This window comes from Schistocerca piceifrons, chromosome X (genome assembly GCF_021461385.2).
Source record: "Schistocerca piceifrons isolate TAMUIC-IGC-003096 chromosome X, iqSchPice1.1, whole genome shotgun sequence".
Lineage (NCBI taxonomy): Eukaryota > Metazoa > Arthropoda > Insecta > Orthoptera > Acrididae > Schistocerca > Schistocerca piceifrons.
The window spans coordinates 247,168,604-247,191,606 of record NC_060149.1 but is presented as its reverse complement, the minus strand read 5'-3'; the positions used below and the strand labels follow the sequence as shown (position 1 = coordinate 247,191,606).

The 23,003-nt window shown below is 39.9% G+C and overlaps 1 protein-coding gene across 1 annotated transcript in view; it reads left to right on the top strand.

Annotated features, from left to right (window-relative positions):
• The first annotated feature begins 4,288 nt into the window (after window positions 1-4,288).
• LOC124723153 (bromodomain adjacent to zinc finger domain protein 2B-like) overlaps window positions 4,289-23,003 on the top strand; it is a 302,554-nt gene continuing 283,839 nt past the window's right edge. The window contains exons 1-3 of the mRNA XM_047248344.1: window positions 4,289-4,370; window positions 13,171-13,320; window positions 17,929-18,103. Of these exons, the coding sequence (XP_047104300.1) occupies window positions 13,182-13,320; window positions 17,929-18,103 (314 nt within the window). The 5' untranslated portion in view covers window positions 4,289-4,370; window positions 13,171-13,181. The remainder of the gene's footprint in view (window positions 4,371-13,170; window positions 13,321-17,928; window positions 18,104-23,003) is intronic.

Genomic DNA, 23,003 nt, shown 5'->3' with positions numbered 1-23,003 from the left:
CACGCAGCCCTCTGGCCGAACAAGCTGAGCTACCGAAGCACGACTCGCGCCCCCTCCTCACAGCCTTACTTTCGCCAGTACCTCGTCTCCTACTTTCCAAACTTCACAGAAGCTCTCCTGCGAACCTTGCAGAACTAGCACTCCTGGAAAGAAAGGATATTGCAGAGACATGGCTTAGCCACAACCTTCAGAATGAGATTTTCACTCTGCAGCGGAGTGTGCGCTGACATGAAGCTTTCTGGCAGAGCACTTGCCCGCGAAAGGCAAGGGTCCCGAGTTCGAGTCTCGGTCCGGCACACAGTTTTAATCTGCTAGGAAGTTTAACATTATATATGTATATAACAAGAATAGAGAGAGAGAAAACTACTGCTAATAGGTGTTCGGATAGCTCTGGTTAGATAATATAGGATTACAGTAGGCACTGTGAATACAGTGCTGTTTCCAGTGTGCTGCTGGCCCTGCGACCTGCAGGGAGGGGCGTTTTCCTCTCATACCTCTCTTACCTAAGCAGCAGCCCATATGCTAGCCAGTGACTGCGTGCTTACGCTCCCAGCATACCCCGCTGGGTCGCAGTTATATTGTGGGTATATTGTACAGTAGTCGCCCGCCATGTAAGCTCAATAGTGGACAGTCGTTACACCTGTGTTGCTGGCTGCAATTTGTATACTTGGGGCGGTGGGGTAGATGTCAAGTGTACCAAAAACGTAAGCCCCAATCGAGTACACTCGGCGCCTCCTTTGCTCGCGGAGGCCGAGGCCTGGGTGTATCTGGCGTATGCGCAGTCAGCAGTTACCATCTTTCAAAAAGAGCGATGAACAATTTTTCACTTACTTTTTTATGACGTTAGTTTTGCTGTGTTTCCTAAGATCCACGTCACGGTATAACGTCCACATTTGCTGTCATGTAGTTCAGTCCAGTGCTTCTTCCAGTGCAGTGCTTCTCTGTAGGAATCAACATGGATTCCGGAAACAGCGATCGTGTGAGACCCAACTAGCTTTATTTGTTCATGAGACCCAGAAAATATTAGATACAGGCTCCCAGGTAGATGCCATTTTCCTTGACTTCCGGAAGGCGTTCGATACAGTTCCGCACTGTCGTCTGATAAACAGAGTACGAGCCTACGAAATATCAGACCAGCTGTGTGGCTGGATTGAAGAGTTTTTAGCAAACAGAACACAGCACGTTGTTGTCAATGGAGAGGCGTCAACAGACGTTAAAGTACCCTCTGGCGTGCCATAGGGGAGTGTTATGGGACCATTGTTTTTCACAATATATATAAATGACCTAGTAGATAGTGTCGGAAGTTCCATGGGGCTTTTCGCGGATGTACTGACTTGGCAGAAAATCCTAAGAAATTTTGGTCTTATGTCAAAGCGGTAGGTGGATCAAAACAAAATGTCCAGACACTCTGTGACCAAAATGGTACTGAAACAGAGGATGACAGACTAAAGGCCGTTATACTAAATGTCTTTTTCCAAAGCTGTTTCACAGAGGAAGACTGCACTGCAGTTCCTTCTCCCGATTGTCGTACAGATGACAAAATGGTAGATATCGAAATAGACGACAGAGGGATAGAGAAACAATTAAAATCGCTCAAAAGAGGAAAGGCCGCTGGACCTGATGGGATACCAGTTCGATTTTACACAGAGTACGCGAAGGAACTTGCCCCCATTCTTGTAGCGGTGTACCATAGGTCCCTAGAAGAGCGTAGCATTCTGAAGGATTGGAAAAGGGCACAGGTCATCTCCATTTTCAAGATGGGACGTCGAACAGATGTGCAGAACTATAGACCTATATCTCTAACGTCGATCAGTTGTAGAATTTTGGAACACGTATTATGTTCGAGTATAATGACTTTTCTGGAGACTAGAAATCTACTCTGTAGGAATTAGCATGGGTCTCAAAAAAGACGATCGTGTGAAACCCAGCTCGTGCTATTCGTCCATGAGACTCAGAGGGCCATAGGCACGGGTTCCCAGGTAGATGCCGTGTTTCTTGACTTCCGCAAGGCGTTCGATACAGTTTCCCACAGTCGTTTAATGAACAAAGTAAGAGCATATGGACTATCAGACCAATTGTGTGATTGTATTGAAGAGTTCCTAGATAACAGAACGCAGCATGTCATTCTCAATGGAGAGAAGTCTTCCGAAGTAAGAGTGATTTCAGGTGTGCCGCAGGGGAGTGTCATAGGACCGTTGCTATTCACAATATACATATATGACCTTGTGGATGACATCAGAAGTTCACTGAGGCTTTTTGCAGATGATGCTGTGGTGTATCGAGACGTTGTAACAATGGAAAATTGTACTGAAATGCAGGAGGATCTGCAGCGAATTGACGCATGGTGCAGGGAATGCCAATTGAATCTCAATGTAGACATATGTAATGTGCTGCGAATACATAGAAAGATAGATCCCTTATCTTTTAGCTACAAAATAGCAGGTCAGCAACTGGAAGCAGTTAATTCCATAAATTAACTGGGAGTACGCATTAGGAGTGATTTAAAATGGAATGATCATATAAAGTTGATCGTCGGTAAAGCAGATGCCAGACTGAGATTCATTGGAAGAATCCTAAGGAAATGCAATCCGAAAACAAAGGAAGTAGGTTACAGTACGCTTGTTCGCCCACTGCTTAAATACTGCTCAGCAGTGTGGGATCCGCACCAGATAGGGTTGATAGAAGAGATAGAGAAGATCCAACGGAGAGCAGCGCGCTTCGTTACAGGATCATTTAGTAATCGCGAAAGCGTTACGGAGATGATAGATAAACTCCAGTGGAAGACTCTGCAGGAGAGGCGCTCAGTAGCTCGGTACGGGCTTTTGTTAAAGTTTCGAGAACATACCTTCACCGAAGAGTCAAGCAGTATATTGCTCCCTCCTACGTATATCTCGCGAAGAGACCATGAGGATAAAACCGGAGAGATTAGAGCCCACACAGAAGCGTACCGACAATCCTTCTTTCCACGAACAATACGAGACTGGAATAGAAGGGAGAACCGATAGAGGTACTCAGGGTACCCTCCGCCACACACCGTCAGGTGGCTTGCGGAGTATGGATGTAGATGTAGATGATGCTGTAGTACACAGAGAAGTTGCAGCATCAGAAAATTGCAGCGAAATGCAGGAAGATCTGCAGCGGATAGACATTTGGTGCAGGGAGTGCAACTGACCCTTAACATAGACAAATGTAATGCATTGCGAAAACATAGAAAGAAGGATCCTTTATTGTATGATTATATGATAGCGGAACAGACACTGGTAGCAGTTACTTCTGTAAAATATCTGAGAGTATGCGTACGGAACGATATGAAGTGGAATGATCATATATAATTAATTGTTGGTAAGGCGGGTGGCAGGTTGAGATTCATTGGGAGAGTCCTTAGAAAATGTAGTCCATCACCAAAGGAGGTGGCTTACAAAACACTCGTCCGACCTATACTTGAGTATTGCTCATCAGTGCGGGACCCGTACCAGGTCGGGTTGACAGAGGAGATAGCTAAGATCCAAAGAAGAGCGGCGCGTTTCGTCACAGGGTTATTTCGTAAGCGAGATAGAGTTACGGAGATGTTCAGCAAACTCAAGTGGCAGACTCTGCTGCAAGAGTGGCGCTCTGCATCGCGGTGTAGCTTGCTGTCCAGGTTTCGAGAGGGTGCGTTTCTGGATGAGGTATCGATATTGCTTCCCTCTACTTATACCTCCCGAGGAGATCACGAATGTAAAATTAGAGAGATTCGAGCGCGCACGGAGGCTTTCCGGCAGCCGATCTTCCCGTGAACCATACGCGACTGGACAGGAAAGGGAGGTAATGACAGTGGCACTTAAAGTGCCCTCCGCCACACACCGTTGGGTGGCTTGCGGAGTATAAATGTAGATGTAGATCGTAAGTGCCCAGTTTTCTCCTGTTCTGCTCGTCGCTTGTGGTAGTCGCACGAACCCTCTGTGTCGCAGCGGCTGCAGCGGCGGCGGCGGCAGCCAGCGGCGGCCACTCGCTGTTCGGCGCGCTGCCGCCCGGCCTGGCGCCTCACCTTGCGCCGCACCTGCCGTTCACCGTGTTGGGGGGCGTCGGCGGCGTCGGCGGCGTGGGCGGCGTTGGCGGTGTGGGCGGCGTGCCGGGCCGCTACCACCCCGGGCCCGCTGCGGGCGCGCCCGCCGGCCCGCCTCCGCCACCTCCGCAGGTGTCCGCCTCCTCGGCGGGCGCCGCCCCCGGGCCGCCCGGCACCGCCCCCGGTTCCGCGCCGCCTCCCGCGCCCGCACCCGCGCCCGCGCCGGGACCGCCGCCACCGCCCCCTCCGCCGCCTTACGGCGGGCTGGGAACGCTCAGCGTCGCCGCGTCGCAAGCCGCCTCGCTCGGTATCAACCCTGCAGCTAGTAAGTATTTTGTACATCTAAGCATAGTAATGGCAATTTGTTACAGTTTCTGCACCCCCTTCTCCCCTAATTACCACTAGAAACACTTTTTAACGTGCCCCAGATGCATATCATCATAATAATAATGATAATAAAATATACTACTGGCCATTAAAGTAGCAACACCATGAAGATGGCATGCAACAAATGCCAAAATGACATGAAGTGTACTACACTACTGGCCATTAAAATTGCTACACCAAGAAGAAATGCAGATGATAATAGGGTATTCATTGGACAAATATATTATACTAGAACTGACATGTAATTACATTTTCACGCAATTTGGGTGCATAGATCCTGAGAAATCAGTACCCAGAACAACCACCTCTGGCCGTAATAAGGGCCTTGATACGCCTGGGAATTGAGTCAAACGGAGTTTGGATGGCGTGTACAGGTACAGCTGCCCATGCAGCTTCAACATGATACCACAGTTCATCACGAGTAGTGACTGGCGTATTGTGACGAGCCAGTTGCTCGGCCACCATTGACCAGACGTTTTCAATTGGTGAGAGATCTGGAGAATGTGCTGGCCAGGACAAAAGTCGAACATTTTCTGTATCCAGAAAGGCCCATACAGGACCTGCAACATGCGGTCGTGCATTATCCTGCTGAAATGTGGGGTTTCGCAGGGATCGAATGAAGGGTAGAGCAACGGGTCGTAACACATCTGAAATGTAACGTCCACTGTTCAGAGTGCCGTCAATGGGAACAAGAGGTGACCGAGACGTGTAACCAATGGCACCCCATACCATCACGCCGCGTGATACGCCAGTATCGCGATGACGAATACACGCTTCCAATGTGCGTTCACCACGATGTCGCCAAGCACGGATGCGACCATCATGAAACTGGAAAGAGAACCTGGATTCATCCGAAAAAATGACGTTTTGCCATTCGTGCACCCAGGTTCGTCGTTTAGTAAACCATCGCAGGCTCTCCTGTCTGTGATGCAGCGTCAAGGGTAACCGCAGCCATGGTCTCCGAGCCGATAGTCCATGTTGCTGCAAATGTCGTCGAACTGTTCGTGCAGATGGTTGTTGTCTTGCATACGTCCCTATTTGTTGACTCGGGTATCGACACGTGGCTGCACGATCTGTTACAGCAATGCGAATAAGATGCCTGTCATCTCGACTGCTAGTGATACGAGGCCGTTGGGATCCAGCATGGCGTTCCGTATTACCCTCCTGAACCCACCAATTCCATATTCTGCTAACAGTCATTGGATCTCGACCAACGCGAGCAGCACTGTCGCGATACGATTAACCGCAATCGCGATAGGCTACAATCCGACCTTTATCAAAGTCGGAAACGTGATGGTACGCATTTCTCCTCCTTACACGAGGCATCACAACAACATTTCTCCAGACAACGCCGGTCAACTGCTGTTTGTGTATGAGAAATCGGCTGGAACGTTCCTCATGTCAGCACGTTGTAGGTGTCGTCACCGTCGCCAACCTTGTGTGAATGCTCTGAAAAGCTAATCATTTGCATATCACAGCATCTTCTTCCTGTCGGTTTAATTTCGATTCTGTAGCACGTCATCTTCGTGGTGTAACAATTTTAATGGCCAGTAGTGTAGATATTTGGCTATCCAGGCAAATAGCAACTCAGTGTAACCACGCAAGATAGGTAGTAATAACACAGTATTAATGTTTTATTTGAGGAAAGATTACATAGCGGGTTTATAGTTTGGAAACTGCACTCTAATATTGTTTATTTGTGAGATCATGTTATTCTGTATGTAAGGCGGAACACGTCAGAATTCGACAGAGGCAGGACTGGGGCGTTCTGAACTACGGTTTATAGATCTCAGAGCTGATTGTGTCAGTCGGGATCACACGACCCTCGTACAAATATGAAATCAGTGGGTTTGCACCAGAAAGACGAAACAAATTGTTCTCTCTGTCGTGCAGGGTTGCACAGCTGTGTCACATTCCACGAATCAGAAAATATACCTTGTAGCGAACCGAGTAGCCACGCGGACAGTTCAGCAATGACTGAAGCACCACAGACTGTCAGCATGAAGATTATCGTTACAGCCTCCCTTGACATGGTAACAGGGAGAAGCGTGTTGACAACAGTGCCACGTCCAGTATGTGTAGTTGGTAATTTGGCCAGCAAAAGCTACATTTTTGACGAGTTAAGGCAAGTGGCCATGTGCCTGCACTCGAGGCCTCCATAACATTATCCTTTGAAAAGATAATGTGGGACCGCACGTTACCTGTGCTACTCTGACATACACTGATACTTAGGGTGTTTGATTGGTACTTGTCCCAAAATTCTCCAGATCTCTCACCCATTAATAACACGTGGTTACAGGTTGCAGAGAGACTGGTGTGCCCCCACTAGCCTGCCACTATTGTTCATTAACTCTGACATATAACTGGAGCTGCACATAGGATGTATCCGTATCATTCATCTGAGCTCAGTTTGACTCAATGCCCAGGTGAGTTATATCCATTGATTTGCCAGTGTGGCAGCTTTGTGTGCTAAATTTTGCACCCTGTAGATTACCAGTGTGTGTACCTACAGATCTGTTCATCTGTTCTGCGTATTATTCTGTATATAAATGCTGTTGTTGTTGTGGCCTTCAGTCTGAAGATTGGTTTTATGCAATTCTCCAGATTAGTCTATCCTGTGTAAGTTTCTTCATCTCAGCATAACTACTGCAACCTACATCCATTTCAACCTTCCTACAGTATTGGAGCTTCTGTGCCTCTGTACCCCTCTCACTTCTCTCTGTTACCAAATTGATGACTTCCTTATGCCTCAGGATGTGTCCTATCAACTGATCACTTCTTTTAGTCAGCTTGTGTCATAAAATTCTTTTCTCCCCAGTTCAGTTCAGTCATACACATTAGGTATTTGATCTACCCATCTAGTCTTCAGCATTCTTCTGTGTACATGATGAGTAAAATCTCTTTATTAGTTGTTCTTTCTAGTGTTGTAGTTTTAATGGCCAACAGTGTATGTTGAAGTTCTAATACAATAACAATAATAATAATAATAATTTGTTTACATCAGTTCGTAGTACATACCTTTAGCGTAACTTCCAAGAAATTGCAATTCACAGAAACAGACTGCATCATTTGAAAAACATTCATATGAAAATTTGAGAAGTGCTTGTGTCATTGTCTCTCTCATCTGTCACATTATCAAAATCTTATTAATAAAAAACTGAGATGTGTATCTGCCATTATCAGTGTTTCCCTAAACAGTATGATTGGGAACACACATCCGTTTATGGTTTTTGGTTCTTCCTAATGAGGTTGGGGGATCTTTCTCATTCTGTCTTGGTTGAACCAACCTCCTGTGGTTTGCTAGTTATGTGTGTGGACTCTGGTTAGCTCCTGGTAGCAAGTACAGTGAGCTACTGAATGGGTCCCTTTACCTGGCTGGAATGTTCTTCGCAGATGGCCAGGATGGAAAACCATCCTCATGGGCAAGAAATTGAAAAGTATCCTCTGTCAAACACAACTTGCATCTTTCTAGACTTACTTGCCATGTTTGACTCTTAGTTTTCATTCTACTGTATTATCTGAAACTTAACTGAGAAATTTGGAAATTTATTTGTGTAACTATATAAATGTTTTCACCAAAATTTTCCATGTGGGGATCCCCACTTTGGATCTGTGCCTGACTGGAGAGCAATACTCACTGTGTTGATGCATCAGAACACAATTGTTACCATTCACATTCTTTGGCACTAATGGAGCAGTCAACATAACTAACACGCTCACAAAATTTGATTTTCTTATTTATAGACATTTGTTGTGGCGGAAAGAACTGTTGTCAAGACTGGATGTCCTTCATAAATGTAATGATTGATTGAAGGATACGTACTTTTAATTGCTATGTAAGCAGTTGCAGTCCACCACTGAAGATGAGCGGTTTCCAAATACAGTTCCTTTGTTTGGATACAAAGTTCAGTCACATAACATGTTTCTTGTTGAGAGAACTGGACACAGCAGAGGAGCTACTATGAAGAGAAATGGCAGTCCTGGTTCTGAAAGCTGTTGTTAACATTTGGATGTGCAATGAGCTGTTTGCAAATCTCTAAGTGGCATCATACCATACAGGCAACTTATACATAAATTCAAGTTTTGACTAGTAAATAGAAACAAATAACATTATTTTGAAATTATGTGATAATTCATTATCTACCAATTCTGTAAAGCCAAACATGAACTTGACATTGCCCTTCAGATGAGAGTCTAGTGTAAGGTGTTTGCCATTTTCTGTATCTGGGCTTTTTGTTTTCTGAAAGGGTTCTCTGTTCCCATCTTTGATTACAGTAGTAACATATGATTATCGGTTTCAGTCAGTGAAAATCATCAACAGACCTGTATTGTATGCCAGTTTGGAATCACGCTACAATTTTCTGGTAAAATAGCAAGATGCAAAAGCAGTGATCAGTGTTGTTGTACGTAATGGTATTTGCAATAGCTCATCATTTTAAAACATCATCACAAACAAATAACCACTTATTTCTCATTGTAATATTAGAAATTGTTACAGGAAATTACTCATGTACGTATCACAAAACTATATGTAGTTCCCACCAGTATAATATCTTGTATATTTGTGTCATATGTCTTCAGGAGGCTGCTGTGAGGCCTAGAGGTGCAAAAGTTTATGTTGTGGATGCCTAAGAATAATTACTGGTATCTTTATTGGTGGATGGCAGTTTTTTCTAGGAATAGCTCACCAGCTGTTCTAAATTTTCTCTCTCTGGTGTGTTGGAATTAGTTTGTCACTCAATTTATGCAGTGGTAGCTTGTGACGTTTTCTTCTATTCTTGTAGTGTGGAACAATACTAACACTGCCATATGTTTTTTAGACATATACTCACTTTGTGAATCACTAACACAGATGCTAAGTCCAATCCGTTAACACAGTGGCTGTTGAGCTCCAGCATCACCGAATAATATTAAAAAAAAAAAAAAAAAAAAAAAAAAACAAAAATGCCTGAATTTACTGGTAGCCCGGTAAACATTACAACATTGTCAAACACTTTATTTCAAGTTTAGTTGAGGTTCTAGGGGCATTTTTTATGAATAATTATGAAACAGTGACAAGTTTGTTGTCATCAATGTTACTGTGCATTACACATACCAAATACAGAAGTATTGAGGAACAGTTTCAGCAAGGTATCAAAACAGTCTGTTTTTTTTTTTGTGTGTGTGTATTCATTCTAACGAGTTTAGTACTGGACTGTAACAGTTCTTGCAACGATCAGACATATATAACAAAGGTTGTCCATAAATTATATTTAATATTACTTTTGCCGTGGAAAGATTCTTACATTGTGTGACCACATGTACCCAGAAAATGACCAGGAACTATGCCCATCTTTTGCTTTCAGAATCATTATGTAATAAAATATGGAGCTGGCCCATCATTGGATTGTCAGCTTCCACTTCTGCAGTCTAATTTCCCGTCAGGGACATAAAGATTTTGCACAGAGTAGTGCCTCATTCTTCACTAGGCATTGTGCTAAGAATGGATAACTATGGGGAGCTTGTTGTTAATTCACCATTTTGAAATCTGTTTAAGAACACAGTCAAATTCAGATCCCAGGCAGTTTTTCCCTTCCCAGTTTTATGAATCTGGACTTGAATTTACATACTGAACTTGGTAGTTGTATATCTTGATCTGTTAGGAACCATAAAGTCATTTTCCATTTTATAGTTTCAGTCTGAACAACTACACTTCCGTCCCCTCTTACTACAAGAACTTTAAGAGCAAATGACAGAAAACACTTCATTGCCATCTAAGTGAGTGTTCTCACTTATGATGATTAAAAAAACCTGATTGCTTTCCTTTCATTTCAAATGTGATTTTGAATTTCTGTGTTCTGTCTAGAGATAGAAATGCAGCAACCTGTGATCAGCATATATGCTGGTTGTTGACTGTAAATTGGGCTTTCGTTAAACAATCAGGTGTTGTTTTACAGCATGATCTATTACCAACAAAGTAATACCAGAATCCATTTTTCCTCACCAACATTCCAAATGTTGACCATTGTATCACAGGTTATCAAATGTGTCTGAAATCATTCTCTGATTTTTCTTGAAGGTACAAGATTTGTCACTGGTAGTACCCTCTATGTTGATTAGTAGAGATCCCTTGTTTTCATGTGAATTTTTGCTTTTGGTAGACTTGACTAGGTGTGTGTGGTTTGAGACACTTTGAAGACTTCCTGAGGTTCTAACTTAAGTTCAGAATTTAACCATGCATGAATTTCATGTATTATTGTATCAATATCATAAACTGCTTTTGCAATTTATAGATACATATGTGGTGCAGCTTCTCCTGCGTACATTCATTTTGGGAAAGTGACTTTCAATGTACTTCTTTAAAGACTAAGCTGAGAGATGTTACTTATGCCTGCATGTAACAGATTTTTGTTGGTTTCTACTGTTACACACTGCATAGAAAGAGACAGTTACTTCACATAGCAAAGATAGCCTCCACTTTAGATATGTTACAAATATTCAGTCATTGTTCGGTATTCAGCTACTTATTTCCTATTCAGCCAAATGCCCCTAGTACCTAGGTACTATTTGACCGAATACTTGAATAAGATGTTTTGTTGTAGTCAGATAATTGGTAAAATGAAAATATTGGTTCATGTAATAATAATAATAATAATAATAATAATAATAATAATAATAATAATGTGTTTTTCTTTTAATCAGTAAAGTAGTCATTGTAGTTTTGTTGTAGTCAGATAATTGGTAAAATGAAAATATTAGTTCATAAAATAATAATAATAATAATAATAATAATAATAATAATAATGTGTTTTTCTTTTAATCAGTAAAGTAGTTGTAGGTACACAATCAATTTTCGTTTTACAAAAAATTAGGTATCAAATTAAATAAATTTATGTATTCTGCGGGCGCATTTTTTAAAATAATAAATGTCTATGCACTTGAATTAAAATTTAGAAGTGGAAAATTTTGGTGCAGAACAACTAATTATTTTGAATTTTTATGCAGTAGTTGACTCCTTTCCTTGTCGCAGACATTCCCAGCTTCAGAGAAAGGACGCTCTGAATAAACACTACTTCCTTGTGCCGACAAGTATTTTGCTGCAAGATTTTCTATACACGGAAATTTATCTATTCTTTGTTGGATTTTCATGACGTGATTTGTTCTTAATATATAAACAATGGTCTATATCAGTTGCAACTGCATTTTTTTTTTCGTTCTATGTCCTGGTATGTGCTGTTTTCTTCAGCGGTCACCTCTTCGAACCAATCCATAAAATATGAGTGAATAGACTCTACCCTTCGGTTTTCGTCATCTTGGCCGACGAATTCGTGGTATCGTCGCTGCTTGTTTCATAGTTTATCTTAAGGCATTCGATCAAAATATATTGCATTACTTTTCCTCTTTACGGTTTACTAATGAAGACATTCATTCTGAGCCGTGGGTCTAAACCGTTAACGACCACATAAGTTTTACTTCTTGTGATGTCGTCAAATTGTTGTTGCAATTCTTGTTGTATGACAAGTCTCATCTGGCTTAATTTGGGTGTTAGCTTTGGTGTACTCGTCTTATCGCAATATCACATTGCTGTAACAACATACCGAATATTTTCAGAAATGCAAGCATATCCGAAACGTGTAATTTTTGTTATTTCCTCAAATGGTTGTAATAATGTCAGAAGTTGTTCTAAAAGCTCCAATTGTGCAGTAGTCAGATCGGCAGTATTACGGCCCATGAGATGACTAAAATGAACCGTTTTTGTTCCATTAGCCGTTCAAGCATATATTTCCACCGTGTACTAACATCTGCCACCAATCCATGCTGAGAGAGACCCAAATCTTTGTGGACAGAATGCAGTTTTTCCTGAGCAGCGCCATATTGCACCAATCCATGCCGAGAGAGACCCAAATCTCTTTGGACAGAATGCAGTTTCTCTTGAGCAGTGCCAGAATGATTAGAGCCAGAATGATGTAGAGCAGAGTTATAAGCTCTGATAAATGCTTTTAGTAAATTTTTATTTGAGAATATGAAGAGTAATGGATGACAGTTCTTTTTACTGCTGACAGGACATCCAGAATTTTTTTTGACTCTTCTTGAGTCTGATTCACTGTTGTGTATCACTGCAGTGTGTAGGCACTTTCAGGTGACTACAAACAGTATTGTTTTCAACAATCATTTGATTTGTTTGTAGCTCTCCTATGGTACATTTTATCTTGTGTTAATGTTTTCATCTCCGCATTCCTACTAAGTGTAGCACCCTCAATAATCTGTTCACATGTCCTCACCCGCCTGCTAAAAACTCTTCCATATTCTTTCTTCTTTCAGTTACCAAGTATGCCTTAACAAATGCCCTAATCCAAATGTGTACTTCTTGTTAGTGTTTACCACAGATTTGTAAATACACTGTTATTTCCTCTTCATTTCACACTGTCTACTTAACTTTCAGTATCTTTCTGCTGTTTCCAATTTCAAATTCTTCAGTTTTCTTCTTCTTTGGCTTTGTGATGGTCCATGATGCAGCTGTATTCAATGATGTACTAATTTGCAATTGACTACTAGTATTGAATACAGTATGTAAAACTGAACTAGCTAGCAAGCAGAAACAATGAGAGCCAAGGTCAGAAATGTACTTAGGTAAGTTAAGAATCCTTATGCATGTGTTAATTTATCGAGTTAATACCAATGATTACAATACCAGTAAATGTTTTTTGGTTCTTTCATTTAAAAAGTTACCAACATTAATAATGGACTTTCTTCAGCAGCATGGTGGACAATGGCATCCCACATTGCGGTACAGGACTACCTGGTACGGCTACAGGCGGCAGGGGGCATGTCATTTGGAGGCTTGCCAGGAGCTGAGACACTTGTTCCTGGTTACCCCTTGCTGTCCGTCCCACATACACAGCCTCATGGTAATGTATTATTCTGAAATTGCCACTTGGGCAATCCAATATAACATTTAATAAGTCATTTGATAAATCCTATAAAAACTGCAGCACTTTCTTAAACAACATCCTTGTATGTATGATTTTCAACTATTTTTGGCCTCCATTCAACAGCTTTCTTGGTGTGTAAGAGGGTATTATGAACTGATAAGGAATTCAAGCCACAGTGTGAAATTGATTTCCTCATATGTGCAGGTGTTTTCAGAAGTTAAGGTCACATGTAGGACATTTTGAAATTTCTGCCATTAAATTTCGTTGTTCGTGTAATTGTTCAAATCCATGAGATGTTGAAGTAGGGCTACCACCCAATCTGAATCTGGGTTGTAGGCAGTTTTCACTCCCATTGAAGCAAATTATTATGTTCCCATACAATCTGCATCTCTCTCTATTCACAAATAGCTCTTGTTTCATTACATTGTTCAATGTGTTTCTTTCCATTCTTCAATTAAATTAAAAATAAAGTATTACATGTAACATGGTACTGATAATAGAAAACTGAAAGGATGACAAGTAACCCAGTAGAATAAGTGGTTATTGCCATTTAAAAGCAGTTGTTATTCCTATTTATAATGGCAAGAAGAATCTATATTCTGATCCATTAACTGTGATCTGGCTTTTGTGTCCACTGTCATTCTTAGTTGTTTGGCCATTCGTACTCCTTTTCAAACTTATCCAGAACTCAACACTGTAAGCTCCCTGCTGGGATTTTCGTCATAGGTCTTGTGGTGTCCCTGGGTGACTGAACACTTTTGAAAGTCAGTGCTTTGTTCACTTACAAAATCCTGTTTTCTCTTCACTTTTTTGGAGTAGTAGAGTTGCGGGTAAAAGTCTTCAGGCTACTATTGGTGGCTTGCTGTCATTGTATAAATACTAATAGCAGGTAGTGAAAGGAGGAGAATGTTGTAAAAATATTGTTATTGTCACGCTGCTGAGGTGGCTTCCAGATAGTTGTTTATGTTTCTTGTCTGTTGTGCCTGGGTACACAGATAGTGGACAACCTTTAAGTCGGAAGCCTGTAGCTGTCATCTCTATTGAAACTGCACTTGTCCTGGAAGTGAGTTTCTCCAAGCTTAATTGCATGATTACATTGTAGCTAGATGAAGCTATACAAAAACTGTAACTGTTATCCAAGGTGATCTGTTCATAAATATGTGGCCCTGCAATTTTTATTACATACAGTTTATGACATGTATAATATGTGAACAAAACTTTATTCAGATTGAACCATCATTCACGGTGTTGAATTTGATTTTTTGCTTCTGCACATACTCTGTTCACAAGTAATATTTTGTAAACCATCACAGATCTGCACAAGTTATGGTGGATGTGACACAGTCTTTCACATTATCAGGATGAAACTTGAAAGATTTAGTATAGTTTACAGTTAGTTAGCATAACACACACAGAGCTCTGATTTTTAACAATTTCAACAACTTTGTGTTAAAAAGACCACACCTGAGTATAGGCTGGGCGACGATTTTCTCAATGCATGAGCCATCTGTTTCTTGAAAACAGGACTTCTTTCATTTGAGGACCATATATGGCTGTCTCATTACCTGCCTCTTGACTGGTGCTGCCTTGTGCTGCCAATTTCTAGAATTAATTCCAAAGAAACATTTGCAAATGTAACAACTGCTGTCACAAATGGCTGAGCCAATGTGACTGCATTGACATAATGTTGTGCGTGTACTCATTAGGTTTCACAGTTTGTCGTAATTCTGCTACAATATGCCATGTGCGTTGACTGAGCAAAAAACTTTGGAACCACAAGGGGAAGGAACTGCTCAGTAACTCACCTCACACTATTTTCTTGACAAGATAATTATACTATCTGTTATCATTATTTTAAAATTTGTAATCATATTGAACAACTGAAGTAAATATGAAAAATAAATCTTGAAGCTTGCCCCTCATTTTAGTATGTATTACTCTTGAAGATACATCAGTTACATATGTCCAGTAACACTTTAGATAATGGCATAAATGGCTGGTTTTCTGGGCCTGATGTTCTTCTAAGTGGCCAGTCTCCAAAGTGTTAATAATTATGGATATTATAACACCCACCATTAAGAACTATTTATTTCATTTGATTAAAGCAAAGTGAATGATGTCGACATTTGTCAACATTGAATGCTTTTTGTTTCGTATTTCTTTAATTTGCCACACAAGTGTTTACAAATTACTACAAAAGTTATTAATAGTTTCTGCTTGAAAACAGCAAAAACAGTAAATAAAGTAATGGCTGTTTGGAAAAAAAAACAACTTTCATAATCACTAGCATTTTGAATTCCATAAACTATATACTTCTTGTTTCATACTAATGCAACATCACCATTTCTTTGTGGCAGGCATGTTATGACAGTTCTGTCAATTTTGTTGCAATGAAACTGTTGTTTACCGGTCTGTCACTTCATGTCTTGTTAATTATTGCAATAAAGTCTCGTTAAGGTGTTCTTCAAGAGTAAATTGAACATTAAAGAGAAAAATGTCGTAATGAAGTAACATTTATATGCGTGTACGTAAATGGATTCCAGATAGTATAAAAAGAAATAAATGGAGTATCATCATCATCATCATCATCATCATCATCATTTAACAGGTCCAGATTCCCAGGTACGGGTAATGAGCCTCTTCCACTTTGTCAAATGGAGTATTATAATCAAAATTTAATTAATTCATGCAATAAAATAGAACTGGTTTTTGAGAGCACAGAAATACTTGTAAAAAAGATGATTAAGTACCAGTTGCTTCGGTCTGTACGGAGTGTTTTTGATCAGAATGTTCCCTGTGCCTACAATTAATGTCATCAGGTGATTCAACATTTTCCATGAAGACATATCTGCAAATTAGACTAATCCAGGACTTTATGTTTCAAATGGGCAGGCATTGATTTAAATTTCATCTCTCCTTTATCTTCAACACTTTTATGTTCTGCATTGTCTTCAGTAATCTCATCAATATCCAATATCTGATATTTGAAATTATTGGGAACTGGAACAAAGTCTTGAAAATTGTCATCTCTGAGTTCTTCATGGATTGGCTGCCTCTCATCATTGTCAGCATGGTTAACATTGACATTTGCCCCTCCACATGTCTGCTAGAATATATTTATACAGTCAGTTGTCTCTAGTACAAAAGCATTTCCCAAAAAAGTTCCAAGAGAATGATAAATATTTCTAAGAATTTCCGCCTTCTGTAATCAATTTTTTGTGACCATCACATCCAGCTGCAATAAAAGTCAGCACAGGAAGTTCAGTGGCTTTGCAGATTCTGGCACATTAATGTGTTGTACATGCAGCTGAGCACAATGCCTCCAATAAAAATAATTTGTCATGTTTGTAATAGCAGAAGTTTCCTAATGATACTGGGAAAAAGAAAAGCAAGTTCATTATTTTGCAGGGAACATCACAGTTGTGTACAAGGTGCGCCATATTAATGCTCTTAGCCATGTGACAAAAGTGCTACTTCTGTCGTCCAATTTCATCACTGTTTTATGTACCTGCATAGCAGTTTTTATACATTGTTGAAGCAACAGCAATTTGATGAGCAACTTCAGTTGTTCTGTCCCATCAGCATTGGTGGAAGTGAGTACTGTCACTCTGCTGAACTTCCCACTGTGGCAAGTTTCATTTTGTACAGTGGCGGACTTGTTAGTCACAAGTTTGAATACCAGCCCAAATTTGTCTGCATTAAACATCTCACATTTTTCATACAGTATCACCAAACCAGCTGAATCACAATTTTAACAGCCAATAATATCTTCTGTGTTTGTAGATTCAGTCTTAACTTTGATTTTTTGGTAAAGGTTTCCAGCATATCTCTTAAAATTATTGGGCAAATCGATAGATACAATAAAATGTCCTGTTTTTATTTTGATTGCTATTTCTGGAGCCTTGCCTTGAATTAATGTTCCTCATAGAGGAATTTGTACAGCTCTGAGTTGCTGTATTCAGTGAATTAAAACGTTTTCCAGCTCGGCATATCTTGCAGCTTTCACTTTCTCATTCTTTATTATGCCTTTACAAAAATAAAATTCAGTGTCCTTGTAATTGCTGACAGTTCCTTGTGACATCGAAGATAACAACTCAAGAGACTTCATAAATATGTTTTGTGACATCTCCTTTTCTTCAATTTATTGCTCATTGAAAATGCTGTCTTCTTATTTTGCACAGCCATTACGTAAAACTCTATGTACAATTTATGATTTTCCAAGTCCAGTCATTAACAGCCAACCTTTTCCCTTGTGCTACTGGATAAATCGCCTGTCACCTGCTGACGAGTGTTTATGAGCCTCCTGAAGCTTCATGAGAATGTGCCACCAAAAAAAGGTAGTATATCATCTGCAGGAAAGGAAGACTTTAACCAGGAGTATTTTATGTAGGCCTTTTTGGAAGTTTGTGAGAGACTGATGCCTAAGAGCATTTCACATGGGGAAGAGTTTTAGTTGGGAGTACCTTACTGCGGTTTTACTGTAATTATTTTATGTGTAATGTAGAAACTACATTTGGGATAATTTTCATACTCATTGGAGATGAAATTAATTTCATGTCCTATGATAAATGTCTTTTTTTATAGCTCCAACTGGAAAATCAGGCAAGTCATCCAGCTCAAAAACTTCATCATCTTCATCATCATCATCCGTCTCGGCATCGGGTACAGCGGGACACACCGGTAGCAGTCGTGAACGTGACAAGGATCGGTCATCGACAACACCAGTTGTTTCTGCCACTATCAGTCCCGGTGTAGTAAGGTGTGTAAAGAATTTAAAAACATTTACATGCTTAATGCTGAGTTGTGATTGTTATTGTTAAACATGACTGATCAAGGGTGAGTTAAATCAAGACTCTTAAAGTTTAGTGTCAGGTGTATGAGTGTTTGCTTTTGTTATGAACAGACAAGGACAATATATTGATGTGGCACTAATCTTTAACAGCAGTGTATGATAAAATCCCACACTGTTTTGTCTTTTTCATTGATGACATTTATGGACATCGTATTCCACATCATCTGATCCAAGGAATTAGTTTCTTGTTTCATTTAAATGTGAGTGTTTTTGTATGATGATGTCTCACAGACGTCTTTCAAGTCTTTTCATACATTTGATAATTACTTTTGTTCATCAGTGGTCTCAGTGCACTGCAGTGGTCTTTTACTCCATCAACTTTAATTGTTATTTTGTGTTTAAGGTCAGCAGTTGCCTTTCTTCAGAAGCCTTGCACTTATGCAGTGAAATAAGCAAACTTTACATTTTTTCTACAGAATGTTCTCTTTCTGCCTAATGTACTGACACAGTCTATATGTCAAGGAACTTATATTAGGTAGGAGCAGGCTCCAAATCCTCTCCGGCCCTCATGATTGATTCTCTCTCTCTGAAACACTTGTGGTTAGTTCTGGGATAGTTTCTTCAAGAAAATGGAATAGATCACAGCTGCTTAATTTCCATATCCTTATCCAAATGGAGCCAATATTCAAACTCTGATGATATTACATCTATATGGCCAGTCCACAAGCCACTGTACGGTGTGTGGCAGAGAGTATTCTGTATCACTACCAGTCATTTCCTTTCCTGTTCCACTCGCAAATAGAGCGAGGGAAAAACAACTTTTTATATGGCTCTGTATGAGCCCAGATTTCTCGTATCTTATCTGTATGGTGCTTATGTGCAATGTACATCGGTGGCAGTAAAATCATTTGATAGCCAGCTTCAAATGTCAGTTCTCTGAATTTTCTCAATAATGTTCCTCAAAAAGAATGTTGTCTTCCCTCCGGGGATTCCCATTTGAGTTCCTGAAGCATCTTTGTAACACTTACACGTTGTTGAAACCTACTGGTAATAAATCTAGCAACCAGCCTCTGAATTGCTTTGATGTCCTCCTTCAATCCGGCTTGTTATGGTTCCCAGACACTCGAGCAGTATTCAAGAGTAGGTCACACCAGTGTCCTATATGTGGTCTTCTTTACACATGAACAACACTTTGCTAAAATTCTCCCTACAAATTGAAGTTCACCATTCATCTTTCATGCCACAGTTCACACTAGCTTGTTCCATTTCATATCACTTTACAACGCTATACCCAAATACTTAAACAATGTGACTGTGTCAAGCAGTACACTACTAATGATGTGTGTGAATATTACCGGTTTGTTTTTCCTACTCATCTGCATAACTTACATTTTCCCACATTTAAACATGCTGCCATTCATCTTGTATCTTCCTACAGTCACTCAATTTCGACACCTTACCATACACCACAGCATCATCAGCAAACAACCGTTGGCTGCTGCACACACTGTGCACCACACCATTTATGTACATAGAGAACAGCAGTGGTCCTACCACACTTCCCTGGGGCACTCCTGATGATATTCTTGTCTGTGATGAACACTTACCATCAAGGACATCATACTGGGTTCTATTATTTAAGAAGTCTTTGAGTCACTCACATACCTGTGAACTTATTCCATATGCACGTACCTTCGTTAACAGCCTGCAGTAAAGCATTATGTCAAATGATTTCTGAAAATCTAGAAATATGGAATCTGCCTGTTGCTCTTTGTCCATAGTTTACAGTATATCGTGTGAGAAAAGGGCAAGTTGAGTTTTGCATGAGCAATTCTTTCTAAAACCATGCTGGTCCATGGACATAAGCTTCTCAGTCTCAAGCAAATTTATTATATTGGGCTGCAGTTTTGCGGGTCCATTTTTTTACCCTTCTTATATGTATACGGGAGTCACCTGTGCTTTTTTCCAGTCACTTACGACTTTGCACTGGGCGAGAGATTCATGATAAATGCAATGCCATAGAGTAATCTTTGTAAAACCAAGTAGGGATTCCATCTGGACCTGGTAACTTATTTTCTTTCAAGTCTTTCAGTTGTTTCTCTACACCAGGGATGCATATTATTACGTTGTCCATATGAAAGTATGTCTGATGGTCAAATGATGTTTGTACAGTTCTCCTGCGTGAACAATTTCTTGAACACGGAATTTAAAACTGTGGCTTTTGTTTTGCTACCTTCAGCTGCCACACCAGACTGATCAACAAGGGACTGAATGGAAGTCAAGCTGCCATTTGTCACACTTCTCTTCTCCAATGCTCCCTTGTGTTGATTTCATCTGTTTCTTTTTAAATCTTATAATCTCAGAATTTCCAGAAAGATTCTTATGAAAAGAGGTCAGTGTTTAAAACACTGGTCTTGATTTTGGGAACAGTGGGTTTCAAATCATTGCATGACCATCATAGTTTGTGTGTCTTGTAATTTTCCTAAATCGCTTTATGCAAATTCCACGCTGATTTCTCAATAAATCCTTCCTTTCTCATTTCCAACTGAAATATTATTTCATCTCCAGTGATTTCAGTAGTGGCAAGATGTTATACTCAACCTATATTTCTTTTGCAATGTTGTTTTCTATGAGATATGGTAATTTTACTACAATACATATTTTGGGTGTAAATGTAAACTTATGGGTATCACACAGGAAGTTATCTTTTACATATTTGCAATCAAACAGATTTATGAAGTAACTTTGCAATTAAAGTTCACAGTGTATTGTTGAGCACCTGTAAACATTTGTAACCCCACAAACCAGCAGTTACATTATTACATCCTCTGTTTGACATCATTTTGTTGACAGCGGACTTTCAAAAAAAATTCATTCATTCCTAGAAACAACAATGTATGGATCTAACTCCAGGGAACAGATGATAAGATTCGATGTTTTGCTTTATTTTTGAGCAGAACTTCCTGTGAGTTTGTGTTATCATGACTGATGATGAAGTGTTCTAAAATTGTCCTTCAGGATGTAGATATACTTGCCTTTAGAGCTCTCGGTAATGGTGGGCTGGTAGGTGCAGCATGTGGAGGCATCTTAAGGTCACAGTGGCTGTCGGTATGTGTGTGTATGTGTGTTTTTTTTGTGTTTGTGTACGCACACATGCAAGTGCACGCACATGTATTTTCCATTGTTTGAGCTCTTGGTAATTTTTTTATGTGTAACGTCCGCAGCTCGTGGTCTTGCGGTAGCATTCTCGCTTCTCGCGCACGTGGTCTCGGGTTCGATTCCCTGCGGGGTCGGGGATTTTCTCTGCCTCGTCATGACTGGGTGTTGTGTGTCTTTCATCATCATTTCATCATCATTGACTCACAAGTCACTGAAGTGGTGTCAGCTAAAAAGGACTTGCAATACAGCGGCCGAACTTCCCCGCATGGGGCCACCCAGCCAACAATGCCATACGATCACTTCATTTCATTTTCATTATGTGTAACTTTCCTGTTGCAATGTAGTGGCCTTCTATTAGAACAGTTGCTTCACTGGTTGTCTCTGTGAAGGCCAGCGCTGTTGGAGTACTTAGGTTATGTGACATAGTTTCATTAAATACATCCATGCAATTCCCTTCTCTAAACCTCTGAAGCATATGATGGTAAATGCCTCATTCATTTCTTTATTCAGACCAAAGATATTTTTCTTTGCTTTCGCACTCAATGACTATTACCTTATCAGATGTGAACCATAATAATTTTCTCAACTTTAACTGATTCAGTGATCCAGATTGTGTCCTCTCAGGTAAATGTAAAATGTCATTATTCTTCATCTGTGTTAGGTATGACTATTATCATTTGCCAAATTACCCTTTCGGATTGATATGTGTCATCTTCACATGGTCCACAGGTTAGGTTTCATTTGCTACACTACAGTCATTTGGAGTCCCTTTACACTTTTAACAGAATAGGCTCTCCTGTAGAGAGCTGAATCACTTTGTTGTCAAGGTACCAAAAAATTGCATGCTGCGTTCCTCAGTAATGTAATTTAGTCTTGGAATTGATTCTGTAGTGGAGACTACAGTTGTGTGTTGTGGCAAATTCATGCAAACTAGTAAAGAGTGATTTTCAAAGTATTAGCCAGAATGCTAGTGCTTTTAAAGTAAAACATTTATTTTTGTTTATTACTCCCGAGACTGTGTCATATTACCCATATTGTAGATATTAAATATCTACAATATGAGTAATATGACACAGTCTCGTTCCTTATGTTTAAAAATTTTTTTAAAACGTAAGGAACTAATTGTTATTTAAGCATGATTTTGTAAACAAATGTATTTATTTTCCATGATCTATGCATTTGCAATTGGCTAATACATACAATTTTATATTTTGTTCAGTGCTGCTGGCCGAGAACAAAGGTAAGAAATTTGAATTTTTTGTCACTTTATCTATTACACATTACACAGTGGCTGTCACCATGTTAATGCAAGATTACTTGACACTGCTACATTTCTGTTGCTGTAACTTTTTAACTACGGTAGTAGTTTTTATTCAAGCAAAACATTTTTGGGCACTTGATTTTCATTTACAATTGGTGCAGACCATACGTTTTTACTTCAGGACAGCAATATTGCCTTTTTATAAATAAACTGGTGCACCGTGTGTCTTAATTTTACAATAAAGAGAAAAAAAATCCAAGTTTTCCCAGTAAAAAACTGTTTATCTCTGCAATTACAAGTACAATCAAGTTCACATAGCGCACACGTATCATCATATAAACTTGTTCCTGCTCATCATTGTTGCAGAAATACACAGAGCTGATACAGTTGTGAATAATCAAAGCTGATTTAAAGGAATATTTAAAAAGAAGTGACAAATTGTGATTT